General features: G+C 41.3%; 1 protein-coding gene across 1 annotated transcript; it reads left to right on the top strand.

The window, feature by feature from the left end:
- The first annotated feature begins 127 nt into the window (after positions 1-127).
- Positions 128-15,237, top strand: LOC308084763 (ly6/PLAUR domain-containing protein 5-like). The gene is made up of 7 exons (XM_080427621.1): positions 128-377; positions 1,040-1,112; positions 3,349-3,394; positions 11,345-11,461; positions 11,585-11,725; positions 12,401-12,505; positions 13,489-15,237. Exons 2-7 carry the CDS (start codon positions 1,101-1,103, stop codon positions 13,740-13,742), a joined length of 675 nt encoding a protein of 224 aa, XP_080283747.1. The 5' UTR covers positions 128-377; positions 1,040-1,100; the 3' UTR covers positions 13,743-15,237.
- Positions 15,238-17,630: the final 2,393 nt, after the last annotated feature.

The following is a 17,630-nucleotide window of genomic DNA, read 5'->3' as shown; positions in this document are numbered from 1 at the left end:
CCCGCGGACCATGCGCGTCGTAGACTACTATAAAGGTGCTCGTTTGCGTGCGCCTGTGCGTGGCTGTGTCTTTCTGTCTTGTATATTGTTATGTCTATAGCATGGAATGTGTGCTCCTGCATCTTGGCCAGTGCTACTACTTGTTAAAGAGACTTGCCATGAATCTTTGCACGCACACTCCCATTAGCCCTATTTAGGCAACCCGACACTTTTATAGTTGTTGTTGACTTTAGTCAGGCTGTTTGGATCCTCTCCAACAGAAACCAGAGGGCGCAGGTAAAGTGCATTATGAGAAATTATTACCATAATTTAAAAATAGGTTGCAGAGAACAGGCTGACTCCTCATCTCTCCTCTTGTTACGCAGCAACAGAACACAGTAAGTACAAAGACGTTCTTAGAATGGGAAAGAAACTGCTCTTCTTGGGGACTATAGCTACTTTGACAATAAACCATATAACGTTGGCAAATCATAATTCTACTCTCTTAAACTTAAATGAGTGTGGTGTAATCTTTTTTTCCTTCTCTTTTGCTTTCTTTTATGTGTGTGAGATGTGCTACGGTCTAACTTTAAAGGGATAGTTCACCCCCAAAATGACTTTTTTTCTATTGATTAGTCACACCATGGAGACTTGAATTAATGGATTTTTTTTAAATTTTTTTTGGCCATCCTAAGCCATTAATTTGATGACCGGCAGCGGTTCCGGTAGGAGACACAAAAGAATACTCCAGTAAAGTAAAAATACCTCAAAATTGACATAAGTACAGTACTTGAGTACATGCACTTAATGCACCAAATCTCACTCCAAGGTTTTCCAAAAAGTTGGCAGCCCTGCTGACCATATCATCACATTGTGTCAATAATGGTGAAGAACACCCACTCGTGTAATATAGCTTATGTAACTTGCACAACACTGACCAGTAGCAGATGACACAAAAAATCCTGTAGGTTTGCAGGATATACTGCTATACCATAATTGACTTTCTTCATGCAATGAGTTTTGGATGTGGAATCATATTGGTTGTTCCATGTTCCATCAGCTTTTACTGGTGACAGAAGAAGTCTGCAGATCATCTCTACACCAGAAGAAGACGACGCACAATGTATACCAAGGTGAGACAAGTTGATGATGACGATAAGGATGATGACAAAATAAATGGAAGGGTGTTGTGGTATTTCAGTCCCTTTTTAGAGGTGCTCATACACTGGCACGTTATGAGCTTGTAAATCGGCTATTTTTGCAAAACAATTGAGACAAACTAAACACATTTTACAGTTCTGATTTTCTACGTATATATATATATATATATATATATATATATATATATACTAAGCAAAACTCCCTCTTTGCTAATGTGTAATTAAGAACCAGTTTCAGTGGTAGCAGGCTATATTATACTATGGTGCTTGCTGCACAGCATTGCAGGCTCTGCCAGCAGCCAGAGTCAACCCTTGACTATATGGGCTACCCTATATAGCCCATATAGAGGCCCGCTTTGCGGCGAGATCAAAGTGTGTCATAACTCTCTCTCTCTATGGGTCGGGTCGGGTGACAACGTGACATCACAGCATAGCCACATTTTCTGCCAGGATCATCCGATGTGTCCCCAGGACATATATCTGTTCTCGGATGATCCCATAGGGGTGTGTGTGTGTGTGTGTGTGTGTGTGTGTGTGTGTGTGTGTGTGTGTGTGTGTGCGTGTGCGTGTGTGCGTGTGCGTGTGTGTCTGTGTACAGCAAATCTCCGGCACCGCTGGCACGATCGCAGCAAAACTGTGCACACACACTCCCCTGGATGCCACAACAGAACCTTTTCACATGGGCCTTTTATAGCGCCACCAGGGGGCCGATTTGTGCAAAACACATTTTGTGACATTACTCCTACAGATTTTGTCCAGAAATCCCACAAATCGATACACGGTATCTCTATGGTCATTAAACAAAACTTCTCTTTCAGACTTTTCATATTCCATCCTGATTGGCTAAAAGTTTGCAGGAGTGCTCCGTTTTGAACAAAATGCCTCAAATCATGAACACAGCATCATGAATTTTGCACGCACATTCCCACTAGGCCGAGGAAGAAATGCCACTTGACATTTTTCAAATCAGCCCCATGGTGGCGCTATAACAGGCCGATTCGTGTTTTTACCTATAAATGGTAAATGGTGCATTTATATAGCGCTTTTATCCAAAGCGCTTTACATAGATTGTGCATTACATTCACACACACATTCATACACCGATGGCGGAGGAAACTATGCAAGGCACCAACCTGCTCATCAGGAGCAATTAGGAGTTCAGCGTCTTGCACAAGGACACTTCAACACTAACTCTGGGGGAGCCCCCCAACCCGGGATCGAAATGGGAACCTTGTGGTTTACAGTTCACTCTACCCGGCCACTCTACCCCTGAGCCACTGGCGCCCCAATCTGTGTAAAACTTTGTATGCACACTCTAGAGGCCAAGGAAAAACCTTTGCCCTGCATTTTTCACATCTGCCTATTATAGCGCCACCAGGAGGCCGACTTATGTAAAACAAATTTTTTGATATCAAGCCTTCAGATTGTATCCAAATTTCACGCAAATCGGTACACATTATCTCTATAGTCATGTGATCAAGACGGATCTGTTTGATTTTTCATATTCCATCCTGATTGGCTAAAATTGCAGGAGTGGCCCTTTTGAACAAAATGCCGCAAATCATGAACGCAGCGTCCAAATGCGGTGAAACTTTGCACACACATTCACAGGTACAAATGCCACCCTTTTAACATTGCCCTATTATAGTGCCACCTGGAGGCTGATTTTTGCAACCTTTTCTTTTTTATATTAGGCCTACTCCTACAAATGTATTCCAAACATCATGCAAATCGATACACATTATCTCTATAGTCAAGTGATCAAGATGGTTTCGTCCAATTTGTCATATTCCATCCTGATTGGCGAATTTCGAACATTGCTGGCCCACAATAACCTACCTGACCTGGCGGAGACCTGTGCTCCGAGGAGCACTTCTTCTAGTTATTACTTGATTTTTTATTAAATACTTTATTGACTACATTTGGAATCGTTTTTAATTGATGAAAAGTTGTGACTTTTTTTTTGACCCATAAAAACCGGTCCACATTGCTCTAATTCGTTGCAGAAGCTTTGTGGTGCATGGCTGTATTCATGTTATCTGTATTCATTACAAAGTCACCTGTGACTTACTTTACAAAATATTGGTTGAAATAGTAGCCTAGAGGTCAGCTTAAATCATGCAACTGAAACATGGAGGCTGAAATATGAGGGTTTGTTCATTACTTCCTCGAGGCTTCTTCCCCTCTCATTGTGTGCTTTGTGTTTCAGATTCTTTTGGTTGCCATGCTGACAGTCACATTACTCCCATCAGAGGGTGAGTCTGGAAATGAGTCTGGAAATACCCCAAACATTTTCTTTTTCTTGCACACAAAATGCCCAAACATTTTCTTTTCTTTTTCTCACACTCGCACCTTTGAAGACCTCGCACCTCACCTCATTGTTTCCTACAGTAAAAATCTTAGGTTTATGAGGTGCTCAAGTGGCAAAGGGGTAAAGTACCTATCCACCACCGTGGAGTCTAGGGCCCTATTCCAGGTTGAAGTTGCTAAAGCCACTAATATCGGATTTATGACTAGTCAAGTTGACTTCCCCTGCAAAAGTTGCTATTCTGGGACACCTCCCTTACCCGCTAAACACCTGCGCAGCGCTAGCCGTTACATTATGCATAGGTGAGGCGTTACAATGATAAAACCAATCACGTGCCAGATGCCATTACCTTTAAGAGAAGACTGCGCTAGCCATTATCCCCAATCCAATATACGCTCTCCTATCTCCCTGTCTGCAGCGTTGCCTGGTCTGATTATTATAAGCCACATTGGTCTTGTTTTTCTGAAGTTGCTTGTAAATAATGGTAGAATGGTTGTGAGCTTTTAGATCGTCTATTTTCAAATAGCCAACATATATAAATATGCACATTGTTTAATGGACGACATATATAGGTTTGAAGTGCTCATGTGGGCTATTATAGTCGCTTCTTTTGGGCTTGTTTTCATAGACCTGGTTGCTTATTTCTCGCAAATTCTGGCAGCAGCCGTACTGTGGAGATTTTACATGGAGCACACACACCCAATGTTTGGCTTCTAAGCTCTGGACTTTGATTGCCTTTCAATAAAATCACATTTGATATAGTATCACCTACATGTTACTGATTAGAGAGAATTTTATATTTTGTAATCAATTCAGTATTTCCTGCGTAATCGATGAATAAAACTGACGTGTGTAAATTGGAGCATTGTATTGCGCGATGCACAAATTGTCTTCTTTAAATAGACTATCATCTTATATAAACACAATTGACACAAAGAATTGACACCCTCCCTTATGCTGATTATAGTAAAATAAGAATCACAGAGATTTGTTGACAATAATAGCCTAATAGAGAGAGGTGGCCGCTGTGTGCCCTGGCCGTCTCCACGAATCCATTGTAGTCTGTGCGCTCTTGCGGGTGGTTTTAGAATCCGCTGTGCGCTTTCCCAAAGGTGTATGGGCAGAATAGCAATTTTGGGGATATAGCAACAACACACCCACGGGCACGCCTCCACCCGCAAATAACGGGGTCGGCATAATGGAGAACGGGTATACAGTAGCAGGTGCAGAATAACGTTTAGGGACAGCGCCAGCTCCATTGGTAGGTCTGAGGGTGCAAATCCATAGCGTTTTTATTAAACTTCTCAGAGAAGTAACACCCTGGTCTTCTTTCTTTCTTTTTCCTTTATTTATTCAGGGAAGCCCATTGAGAGCAAGCTTTCTTTTTCAAGGACACCCTAATCACAGCATGAAAACAAGTACTGTTATAAAATACGATACATAATGAAAACAATAACTTACATTTGAACCACATTAAAACAGATAAATACAGGGTTACAAACTTTGGTTCTAAAAGCGAGGATAGATACAAAGGAAGCTTACCACAAAAGTGGTTGCTCTCTACGAACTGCGAGATGGCCAACCCACTTTTTCATATAAAATACAATGACGGGTGTGAACACCATCGCCAGTAAGGAAAAAAACAGTAAAGCACTGTGATAGACTGCTTCAAGAGGCTTCAGTGTGGAGAGTGAAGCATACATGTACAGCACATCACCATAATCAAAAACAGACAATATTACGGATTAGGGCTTTCACCAACTAGTCGACTTTATAATTAGTCGACTAGTATAACCACTGGTCGACCTCGTTGGTACTAGTCAACTAGTTGATGTTTTTATTATTATTATTATTATTATTATTATTATTATTATTATTATTATTATTATTATTATTACTTTTACTTTTATTTTTTTTATTACATGTTTATGCAGTCCTACAAGGTAGCAAGCTAATTTCAACTATAGTCACCCCTGTACAGTTTTCTTTTTAAAATTACAAATACTATAAACGGAACATATTACCCAGTCACCCACACACTGTACTGCCTAGTTTACCCAACATCCGCCCGCCGCACATAGCAGCGATCCGGTGTGTAGGGAACAGTGGTGAAGTTGGTTTCAGGTCGATATTCATCAATCTATCCTCTTAGTTTTTTGGTTAGATGCTCCTAGGGTTACCAGATCCAAACTGTTCATTTGCCCCACGCCTTGGGGATTTATTTGTCTCAGTATGTTTGAACATACGTGAAATTTGTCCTCTGCATTTTACCCATCCTATAACAACTATAGGAGCAGTGAGCAGCCATATGTGGCGCTTGGGAGCAATTAGGGGTTAAGAGTCTTGCTCAGGGACACACATCGACGCATTGCTGGCCTGGCCTGGAATCGTACCTGGGACACCCAGGGTCTCTGGCTCCCCAGGCGGGCTCACTAACCACTCAGCTATGGCCACCCCGCAGTCCATAAAAATATGAAAAGGCAGTGGCTAAATAGATGCCTGTGTGCACTAGCTTACATAGGTAAGACTAGTAGAGCCCTCGAATCAGTGAACACAGGAGTAATATCAGATGTGGTGATGAGCGCAACCCTGTTGCAGCACATTTAAAAAAATGTGGACACAGCATCACTTCATTTGGTTATTGGGATAGAAAAGGTAGACAGCCCCCCCCCCCTAAGATCCTATAAATTCGTACATTACAGCATTAATTTTATTTGTACTTTAAGTATTTTTAAAAGCATGTACTGTAAAAAATAATGACATGAGATCTACTTAAAGAGGCACTGAAGTGAAGTTAATGGTTGTGCATGTGGGTAGATATGAAACATCCTCTGCTCTCATGAGAGCAGAGGATGTGGTCACAAAGAACAATATGCTTTGCAAACAACACCTGGCATGCCTCTCTGCAACCGCCATCTCTGCAGGCATGGATGCCAATTTATGTTGGGTGGGTAGGGTACTCAACAACAAGTCACACACACATCAACCAAGTTTTAACCCCTTAATCAGAAATACCTGATGAATGTCAGTTGGAAACATTGTACTCGCAATAAAATACTTTTTTGCTGTAAGTGAAGACAGTGTGCGCGATCATCATTCTTTTCTGTGTCATGCACTGGCTGCCTGCTCCTACGCACCTGTCCCAGTAGGTGTGCAAAAGGACCTTTTTTTTAACTACATTTCAAGTCATACAATTTGATTATTGGCTGATGATGAAACCATAACTGGCATAAGGACTTTGCAGATTTCAGGGAGAGAGTTTGAATGACCATGTGTTCACAATAACACATGGTATCAGAGCGGGTACATCATGCATCCTGTGCACGTTACAAAGCATCACACAATAGTCATCCGACCGACACATTCCCTGTGGATGCTCGGCTTTCTCCTTGGGTGCTCGGGCTCCCCGGCACCCACAGGATTGGCGCCAATGTCTGCAGGTCTCTGCACAAACATACACTGAACAGAGAGAATGTTCTGTTTTCTATGTCAACGGTATGCAGCATGAGCATGCAAGGTATTGTGTCATATCATCAGATGTTACTTATAATCTGATGAAAAAATATGTGTAATCACGGTAATCAAAATGCCCTTCATGACAGTTACTCTATGCATTCTTTTTTAATATTTCTTTTTTTTTTAGAACAGATGGCCTCAGTTTAAAGTTAGCTCCATGTCCTAATCTTTGAAGCTGAATATTATTGTATCTTGACAAAAAGGTCACAGTGATGGTCCTGGATCTGAGAATTTGTACTAAATAGATTTTCTTTACCACCAAAGTACATTAAGAACTGGAAAATAATTAATGTGATCTGAGTGCAGCTTTGTCAGCGATGTGTCACTCATGTGACTCCTGTTATTTCCTCATGAGAAAATAATAATCTTTTGAGGCACTGGGGTTCACGCTGGTCCCAAGGAAGACTAAGCTGACCGCGCTTTTGTGGTGACGGCCCCAGAGCTGCATGTGGAACAATCTCCCCCCACATCAGATCTGCTAAGTCCATCGAGATGTTTAAGTCCTTACAAAAAACGTTTCTCTCTGGCTTTTAACAACATCCACTCCTAAAGATTCCTATTTTAACTCCTGTCTAACGTTTCCTACCTTCTGTGAACATACTGTAGGTGTAAATGAACAATCTCGCTCTGTGTCTCCTATATGCTTACATGTTTTGTGTTTTATACATGTTGTGTGTTTTTGTTCTTTGATTTGATGCTTTGCTTTTACCTGTGCAGCACTTCGGTCAACTAAGGTTGTGTGAAAATGTGCTCTATAAATACAGTTTGATTGATTGATTGATTGATTGATTGATTGATTGATTGATTGATTGATTGATTGATTGATTGATTAGCTAGTAACTCCCATCATGATTACTGACATCGACTATGCAGATGACATTGCCCGAGTCTCGGACTGGCAGTAGAAATGGAGTGCAGGAGGATCTGCCTCAAGCTCTATGCCAAAAAAACATAAGTATCTGTATTTAACACAGAGGACATAATTGCCACTGTGGACGGGACAGTGCTCGAGGTAGTGGAGGACTTCAAAGGACTTTTACTTTTACTTGTACTTTAAGTATTTTTAACAGCATGTAATTTTGAATACTTAAGTATATTTAAAAGCAATTACTTTTTTACTCTTACTTGAGTAACATTTTGACTGAGCTACATTTACTTGTAGTGGAGTGAATTTGACCAGGAGTATCTGTACTCTTACTCAAGTACTGGGGTTGAGTACTTTGTCCACCTCTGAATTTCATTGACAGTCGGCTTTACTGCCCCGCTTCCTTTCTTTCCCAGATCTACAAGTTCTCAGCATGGCACTATCCTCAGCCTGAGCCTGTAGGTCTGGTGGGTGTGACGGTGGTTAATCACTACTACAGCTGCCTCTGATTGTGACGTTCCTCTCTTGTCGTGTATTTAACACGCCCTCTTCATGTAATGTATTAGACCTGATGAAGACCCACAGTGGTCGAAACGTTGTTTAAAACTCAATACATTTTCTACTGGGAGCTACAGTGTGCAAACTTCCCCTTCCTTTCCTCCAATGTACGTATTGTTCAGCACCTGAAAGGTTTTTGTTGAGATGTGCGTGCTTCCCTCTGGACTGTGGCTAAATAGATCTCATGCCCACAATGAGTCTGTTGGGTCCCAGAGGGGGCCCCTCTGTTCTGGCTCAGTGTTTGTGGCACTAGTGTTTAAAGAGAGTTCTATAGTTTTAAAATGTGTAGCACACTGGCATAGACACTATGGCATATTACATTTAGGGCTAGTCATTTGGGTCTCTGGTAAAATTATTGACCATTTATTTTGTATGTCCATGACAAAAATAAAATATTGATGAAAATGTCCATCACAAGCTGGCATGGTGATGACCCCTGGTAGTAGACTACTCCTATTTTGCTTTTGTTATCAACGATGCTGCAGCGGTTCCTTTGAACATTGTCTCTCAACAAAATAAATGTGTCCGTGACCGCATTGTTAAAAAAAGCATAGCCTACCCTATAATGTATTCATGTGCTGCTTGAGCAGTGCTGTGTCCAGTGTGGTCCAGTCTAGTTTGCTCTGTGCTCATGTTAAGAGCTTCAGCAACAATCAGCGCACCTCTCAACACCTGCACATTGATTTATAACTGTACACTAGAGCCTGCCAGTCACAATGTGGGACAGTGTCTCAATTTGTGGGACGCCTGAAAAGTCATGGAAATGTGGGACTGTCCCACGCAAAGGGGGACATCTGGTCACCCTAGGTGCTCCACACGGACCGTAAATGAGAGCTTGGCATCTAGCCAAATGACCAGATATTTATAAGACCAGCTCAATTTGTTCAGCTTTAATTTAGAGTATGAATACCGTGGTGTTTGGAGACCTATAGCAAATATCATGCATTTTCTTTTGTCGGAGTTCAAGACAAGCTTATTTTTAATTAGAGCCAATTGAAACCTATCAAAGGCAGTCTTCAAATTTGCAGCGGCTATCTCAAGAGTTGAGCCAATACTGTGTAAGATTGTGTCGTCCGCATAATAATGGACAGCATAGTGCAGGCCTGCAGGGGTGGGAGTGCAATATCATTAACATAAAGAGTAAAAGAGGGCCCAAAATTGAACGCTGTGGAACACCTTTACCAATTAAAAGAGACCTGGATCTAAAACCATCAGCAACAACAGCTTGTGTTCTCCCTGTCAAATAATTGGTGATTATCTAGACCTTTTAGTATATTGTTTGTGACAAGCGTTGTAGCTGTTACAGTGCTATGACCTGGTCTGAAACCGGACTGTTGGGGTTGAAGTATGTTGTGTCTGTTGTGTTCAGGAATAAACGTATCTGGGAACTGACTAGGGATTCAAGGATCTTGGCTAGACAGCACAATTTTGATATCGGCCGGGACCAGTCCAGCTCACATCCACCTCCAAGCTTAAAGAGCAAAGCTATAGCAGTTTTTGTATTAGGTTATGTTATATTTCACATTCCTCAGATCAGTATTATTTCACTTCCATTTCCACTTGAACTCTTCTACTGCCAACATGAGCCACAGTGAGGCTGGTTGATGCTACGAGTTGTTTAGTTTGACAAATCAGTAACTGCAACCTGTCCAGGGCTCATCAACATGTCCGTACACGGACAAGCGTGTCTGTGGCAAGACTTGTCTATGTCCGTGGCCCATTTTATTTTATTTTATTTATGTTGAAAAAAATACAAATATAGACTATATATTTTTTTCATGATGAATGTAAAAACATACTGTACTAAATACTCACAATCTAATCTTTGAATTCAAATTGGTTTGAATAATTTTGGTGACTCATAAAGTGAGAAAGATGACATGCTCATTAATATGTTGCAGGAGATTTGTGGTATTGTACATGGTACTGTACATTATTGCATCAGGTGAGGACAAGACAGTTAGAAGTAATGTTTGATAATAGCTACCTTAATTCCCTGAAAATAGCAAAATGTGTGTTTAATCTTTTGTTGGAGAAACCTATTCATATGTGGTGTGGTCAGACAATTAAACTGTAGGGGGAAAAAAACAGATCTGTTCATTTGCTGCAAAAGTAAAGGAGGGCAGAACTGGACAAGTAATGCTTGTTGAAAAATATTTTCACTGTTGAGGGAAAGTGTTTCAAAGTGTCCAAAAATAACAATATATAACTATAATAACACTCCACAATCATAATCAGTGGAAACCCTTGATCCACAGCCTGGGGTTCACAATCACCATCATACCTCCAGCTTATAAATTTGCTCACCTCTGATTAAAGTTAGGAGCCCTTGAATCAAAGTAGTTTCACTGCATTCCTTTAAATCCTGTCATGCCCTTATTATATCTAATCACTCGTCATGTACATACAGGTGCATGATGTTTTTGACTCTGACCTTTCTTTTTCCATTGTTCTACATATCTTACATCACAACTGTGCAAGGTCTAAGACTGTCTCATCATGATAGAAGATTTCTCATCAAGATATCACCGTAATGGAAAGAAACTATAACTATCGAAGCTACCATACCAATCCAAAAAAAATTAAATGAATTTGAGCATTTCTGAAATGTTTCGAAAATACCAGATCAACAATCTCTGAACATGTCAACATGTCATGTCATGATGTAATGTGTTGTGAGCTTGTAGATTGGCTTTTAAAACAATGGCTTATATTTCTTTGTGGCTCAGTGGTTAATGCAGATATTCATTCATCATAGATCATTGTAAAATGTGTAGCACATTGGCATAGACAATATGGCACATTAGGAGTTCATAATGTATTTCTGGTAAAAAAAAAATCATATTGATCACTTATTTAGTATGTCTGTGGCAAAAATAAAATATCTATGAAAATGTCCATCACAAGCTGGCATGGTGATGACCCCTGAACCTGTCTGTCTTCTACCTGTTGTCTTAGGCCATGGATTGACATGTTTTCAATGCTTCCCGGGACCTACGGGAACCTGTGATGAAGCACCGAAAGTCTGTCAAGAATCCATGAAATGTGTATCATCAAAATACAGTGTAGTTACAGGTATGTGATAGAGGTATAACCTCTGTATTTTATTTTTGTGATAACTCTGTCATAGATAATGATAGGTCACTTTGGTACGATCAAGACATATTTGGAATAAACTAATATCTTGTTCGATTTCAGGGGCTATTCCAGTTGATATTCCTTTCAAGACTTGTGGGGCAGATCCTTTGTGTCTGAATAGCTCAGTGAACATTGGATTCCTTCAAATTGCAATTCATTGCTGCTTCACTGACCTCTGCAATAAGAAGCATTATCCCACATGTAAGTATCTACGTATGCCATCTTGTGTCTTCTAATCTATGTTTGCTAAACACAATAACCACCGTTCAGGTATACGTGTTTCTATCTGGCACAGATTTTTACCTGATGGTCAAGATTAAATTTATCCCCCGAGCAAGCAGACTGAACCAATGAATCCTCAACCCCAGTGTTGAGGATTTCTTTGTGTCCGTGCGACCGGCCGGCATGCTCAAACATGTGGTGCGCGGCCCTGACCGGAGCGGCTTGGAGCGGTAGGCAGTCCTCGCTCCGAGTTCCGCCCGTACCTTTTTATAAACCCGCTCCCCGCTACGGTAAAAATATCCCGCTCCGCGCAAGGTAAGGCACGCGGGCCGAAATCTGGCGCTCAAAATAATTTAAAAAATCAATAAATGTATATATATAAAAACACAAAAACACTTCAGAATAGTCGACTTATTTTTTCATGTTCGAATCCCGTGCCATCGAACGAAGCTTCGAATTTTCTAACTATTTGGGTCAGCCCTCTAATATACTGTATCCTCCAGGTGTTCTTAGATGAGTTGCATAACTTTCAGCTGTGCCAGAAGTCAATAAACTACAATAAACTTGTGGCATGAACTAACTGTTCCCACATGTCCATGTTACATCTGGTTGAAGACTTCCTCAGTATGACATTTTCAAATTTAAATCTTACAGACGACCCTACTCCCAATGGTAACAAGTGCTACACTTGCAAAGACGATGACTGCTGCAACGAGATGGAATGTCATGGGGATGAGGATACCTGCATCACAGCATCAGGTAATAAGCTTATGAATTTATATCAATGCTGCTCCTATTTACCCAACTATTTCACATTCTTCAGCTCCGAAGAATATTCACAGATTGTCTGTCAGTTTCCAATGATTCTGGAGTTCCACGGAGAACAAAGTAATAGTTAAAAGTATTGGTGGTGATCCTGCATCAATGGGAAAAACCAAAGAAAAAAACGAAATTAGTACTTAGATAATCTGAAAATAAATAATTAGTGGAGCAGGCTTTACAGTAATATGTTTCTTACCAGGTGCTCGAAGAGCGCCTGAGTCTATAAACAGTCAGACCTAATCGTCATCCTAAAAATCGTCATCCTAGAAATTTGCATCAAGTTCGACATGTTTTCAATCATTGACATTGGCTATCCTGGCTGTCCTTCACTCCTTTAAAGCCAATGGGGACACTTCCCCGTTTTGCCTGTCCTTTAAGCCAATGGGGAGACGGCCCGTCCTTCGCAGTAACCGCCCTCCGCTCCTCTCCTTCAACACCGCAACAGTTGCAGACAGTGCTGGCCTCAGGCAACAGAGTTAGCCTAAATGCTAGCGTGCTTCATTAGACCTAGTTTGGCTATTAAGTTATTATTTGGCCATGTTCACCCTGACTTTAATCTTCGCTATTGTTGGGAAGACCCGTGTGGTGTCTAAAAATGTTGCCACCACTTATATAAAAAACATTATTTAGTGTCGCATATTCAATGTTGCCAGGTTTGTCGAGAAAAACAAGCAATCCAAAAAACAAGCAATCAGGTCTATGAAAACAATCTCACACACACACGCACGCACGCACGCACGCGCGCGCGCACGCACTCACACACACACACACACACACACACACACACACACACACACACACACACACACACACACACACACACACACACACACACACACACACACACACACACACACACACACACACACAGCCCCTGGTAGAATATGACTTGTCATTTCTTTCTTGTTTTGTGTTCACAGGGATATTGGGAAGCGAAAAGTTCTCAATGGTGAAGGGCTGTGTCTCAAAGAAAGTGTGTATTACCTTGCCCGGCATATTACCCGGAGTTGGGCAAGTCACTAGTGCAACGTGCTGTCAAGGGGACTTCTGCAACAATGCCACAGGCACTGGTTTTTGTTCTACAAGAACCCCAAGAAGCAGCATGGCTACTAGCAATGTTGTTAACCTCTTGTTCCTGGTAGCACCAATGGTCTGTGTTGCTCTGTTCAACTGAAGGGAGCCTAATGCTGTGTTCACACCAAAGGAAGCTTTTGTGAAAATAAAGCAGAAATCCATTTGGATTAGCGTTTTTTGATCAAACTGGGCGTGTCCAAGTACCTGTCACTCAAGTCTCCGCTAGTGTGCTTGTTTCAGCCGACACAATACGGACTGTTTGAACAGATGCAAAAAAAAATCTGAATGAGCTAGTCCCCGCCTACTCAGATCATGCTGTGCTCTGATTGGCTAGAATTGAGCTTTAAAACGCTTACGGCTCAAAAGGCAAAAAAAAGAAGCTTCAAAGCAGGGGTCTGGGGAGAAAAAAAGCATGCTTTTCTATTTACGCTTTTAAAAGCTCATCATTTAGCCTGGCTCCACCCCTGAATCGTTTGCCTCGCATTCAGGGTCTGGTGACGCTGTCGAAGGCGGGTGTTTCTCGGTTGAAAATCTGTATGACGAATCGGGATCGGGATAATCCAGTATGAACCAATCGCCAAAGAGTCTTTGAAAAAAAAACGTTGGCCACGCCCCCATCTCAGAAATCGGCTGCATTGAGAGGGCTTTCAGACTGAATAATGGAGTGAAACGAAATGAAATGTCAGGCTGAGTGTCAGGCTACTCATCATTTGCATAGAGATAACATTGAAAATAAAAGCGAATTCATTGTTCAGCTTCCCGCCGGTGTGAATGCAGCATAACTCCCTTGATTTGCTCCTTATCGCTGTATGATCTCTTAACTTGCTTCTATGTCTGCAAACTTTTTGAAAAGTGCTATATAAAGTTTATTATTATGGGGCCAAGCACGTCAGTGCAAAGTCACCCTTTTGCATTTGTTGTTTTTTATTAGGGAGCCAAGCACGTCAGTACCTAGGCACCCTTTTGTATTAATAGTTTTGTTCTTCTTCGTCTGCTTTGTTGTTTTTTTTCAGTTCTGGCTTAAGCGTGAAGTCTCCTTTTTTATTTTTTTACTTAACTTGGCAATATGGTAGAGGGCTATGCTCACAACCATTGACCAACGGGTGGCGCTATAGCACTCAATGAAAAAAATGCAAATTTGGACAGGCATAGCTCAAGAACCGTTTGACCTACAGCCATGAAACTTCATTACACATATGTGTCTCCTTATGAGCCACTTTCACTTTTGACCTCTGAACTTTAGATCTTCCGCCATTTTTTATTATATGAAAAACTGTTCAATTTGATCTTCTCTTGGGATTTATGAGCAAACTGCATTAAACGGTTTTCACACACACTTTTGCCAAATATCTAATATCCCTCATTGAGATACGTTTGTAGCCTACGTGAAAAAATTAAGCCTCCACGAGCCAATGAATATTGCAGTTGTAATTGCCATTTTGAATTATATGAAAAACTGTAAAATGTGATATTCTTTTGGGATTTCTGAGTAATCTGCATGAAACGTTTTACACACAGACTTTTGATGAATAACTAAAATCCCTCTTGGAGAGAAGTTTGTACGTGAAAAAATAAAGCCTCCATGAGCCAATGAATATTGCAATTTTATGATTTTTTTTGCTGTAAAAAATTACGAAACTTTTCCGCCATTTGAAGTAGAAAAACTACTTTTTGGATTTTACATGTGTTACAGGCTGTTTGGGGACTGGGAAGGTGGGTGTCCATTTTTATGTTGCAGTTCAGTGCCCGTAGGCTGCACACTTAAAACACTAGAGCAGCTCGGACAATTGAAGCCTCTTAAAATATTGACTGACGTTTCATTGCCAGTCATAAATGGCAGGTGTTACGACCCCTGTCTCGGGTAGTGAGTGCAACATATTAAGGAGGACCACAGCTTTTCAAAAATGAATTTATTTTATTCATTTTTTAGCAGAGACTACATGGAAATCTCTTTTTCTCTTTTTTTTCATGTGATAGTGAGCTTCAGGTTGTTGCCAAAAATTGCTACGACTAAAGAATACCCCTAACCAAAAGAAAGAAACAAAAATACTATTTACTAACCTTACTTACCTAAACTAATAAAACACAGGAATAAACAAAGAATTGGATAAACCAAACAAAAAGGTACCGAACACCCCTACATGGTGAATATTTAAGTGGAAACAATGAATGGATGAATGTACAACTTTTATTATGTAAATGAACAACTCAGGTTCAGAATAAAAAACCAAAATAATAATTATCAATTGTAAACAAACTGAATATTAATGAAGGTCAAGGATAAACAAAACTGGAATACTCAAGGTATTCCCAAGGTATTGGCCAATGTAGGCCAAACCGCAGGGGGATTTTAGCATGTAGACCACATGAGTTGCACAGACGATGAATGAAGAAATTTAGTGATTTTTACCAATGGGCACAGTTCAGTGGCGTAACGGAGGGGTAGCAAGTGATGCAGTGTGGGGGGGCCACCAGCAGGGGGGGCCCCGCCTGCGCTGATACAAATATTTTTACAGCCAAAAAAAAGAAAAAAGTTGATTTATATTGGTCAAATAGAACCGAATTAGACCCGAATTAGACCCGGATTAGACCAGAATTTTTTTTTGTTCACGCACAGCGCGCGTGTATGTACGCGAAACTCCCGCGGGGAGGCCCCGCGATTCTGCGTTACGCCACTGGCACAGTTGCCACATTCATAGAAAACCCTGGGGGATTAGGGAGCCAAGTGGGGGGAGAGGGTGCATTCATGTCTGAGTGGACTAGACGGTCTCTGAGGCTTCTGAAGCGCCTGAAAGAGAAGAGAGGATCAGTACTGATTCTTGCAAGTTTGGGATCACTTCTACGAATCGGTTTGTGAGATCTGTAGCTTTTGATTTAAAATCTATGGTAGACCTACAGTTGCATCTGAGGCGTACGTATTGGGCAACTGAGATGTTGTCAATGAGGTGTACATCAAGTGAAGCTAAGATAACGTCAGCATGTTCACATTTCAGGGTTTGCATTCAGAACATCAGTGGTCTCATCAAGATAGGACGGTACATTTTTCACATATTTTGTCAAAATATTATCAACATATTGAGATAGGGGCTCAGTGAGACTGCCTATGGAGGACACTAGGGCGGAGGGCCCAGGCCCGGATTGGCCGTCGGGAGGACCGGGACTATTCCCGGTGGCCTGCCTCCTTAGTGGCCTGCCTGGCTCCCCAAAAAAAATCTCTCCTAAGCTCAGGCCAGGCCAACCACAGTCAATTTCAATTCAATTCAGTCAGTGTTGATTGCAGCTCAGTGCAGCTGCGGGCCTGCTTGCTGGCCTGACCCCCCCCCCCCTGCTCTCACACTGCTCTGTGACCAGAGGGGTAGGGATTGGTCAAAATGACGGCACTGAACGTTTTTTTTTTAAGAATCAATACGTGATTGGTTTGTTTGGCTTTTTGGCCCGCCCCTACACCCCTGCGCTAACACACACAGCAAGCCAGCATGGTCTGTGAGAGTAGAGGGGCGGAGCTAAGGAAGAGAGGAGAGAATGGAGAAGTCAGAGAAAGAAAAAACAGCTGGAGGGATTTATTCAACAAAATAAATAAATAAACTAGTGTAATGTTACGTTATATTATGGATCCCAACCCCAACCCCATTCCCTCAAAGTCAGAGAAAAAGAGGGCAGGTGGAGCTGAAAGGGAAAGGGACAAGACAAAAAGAGCCAAGGAAGGAGCTAAATGTTACAAACTGACTGAAATGTTCAGAGCCCCCAGCGTGCAGTCATTGCTCCAGCAACAACAAGTAAGTTTATAAACACTGGTTCTTCTCAGTGGTGCAAAAAAGTAGGCTACTCCACAAATAAAAGTCCAGAATTCAAAATGTACTTGAGTAAAAATACAAACGTATTGGTATCAAAATGTACTTAAAGTACTACCAACCAAAAGTAGAAAGTACTAATTTTGCAGAATGTCCCATTTTCACAATGTATGAACATCTTTTGAAAATAGCAGATC

Source organism: Gymnoscopelus braueri (genome assembly GCF_963280865.1).
Source record: "Gymnoscopelus braueri genome assembly, chromosome: 4".
In the NCBI taxonomy this organism is placed as follows: Eukaryota; Metazoa; Chordata; class Actinopteri; order Myctophiformes; family Myctophidae; genus Gymnoscopelus; species Gymnoscopelus braueri.
This window is presented reverse-complemented; position numbering and strand designations above follow the sequence as displayed.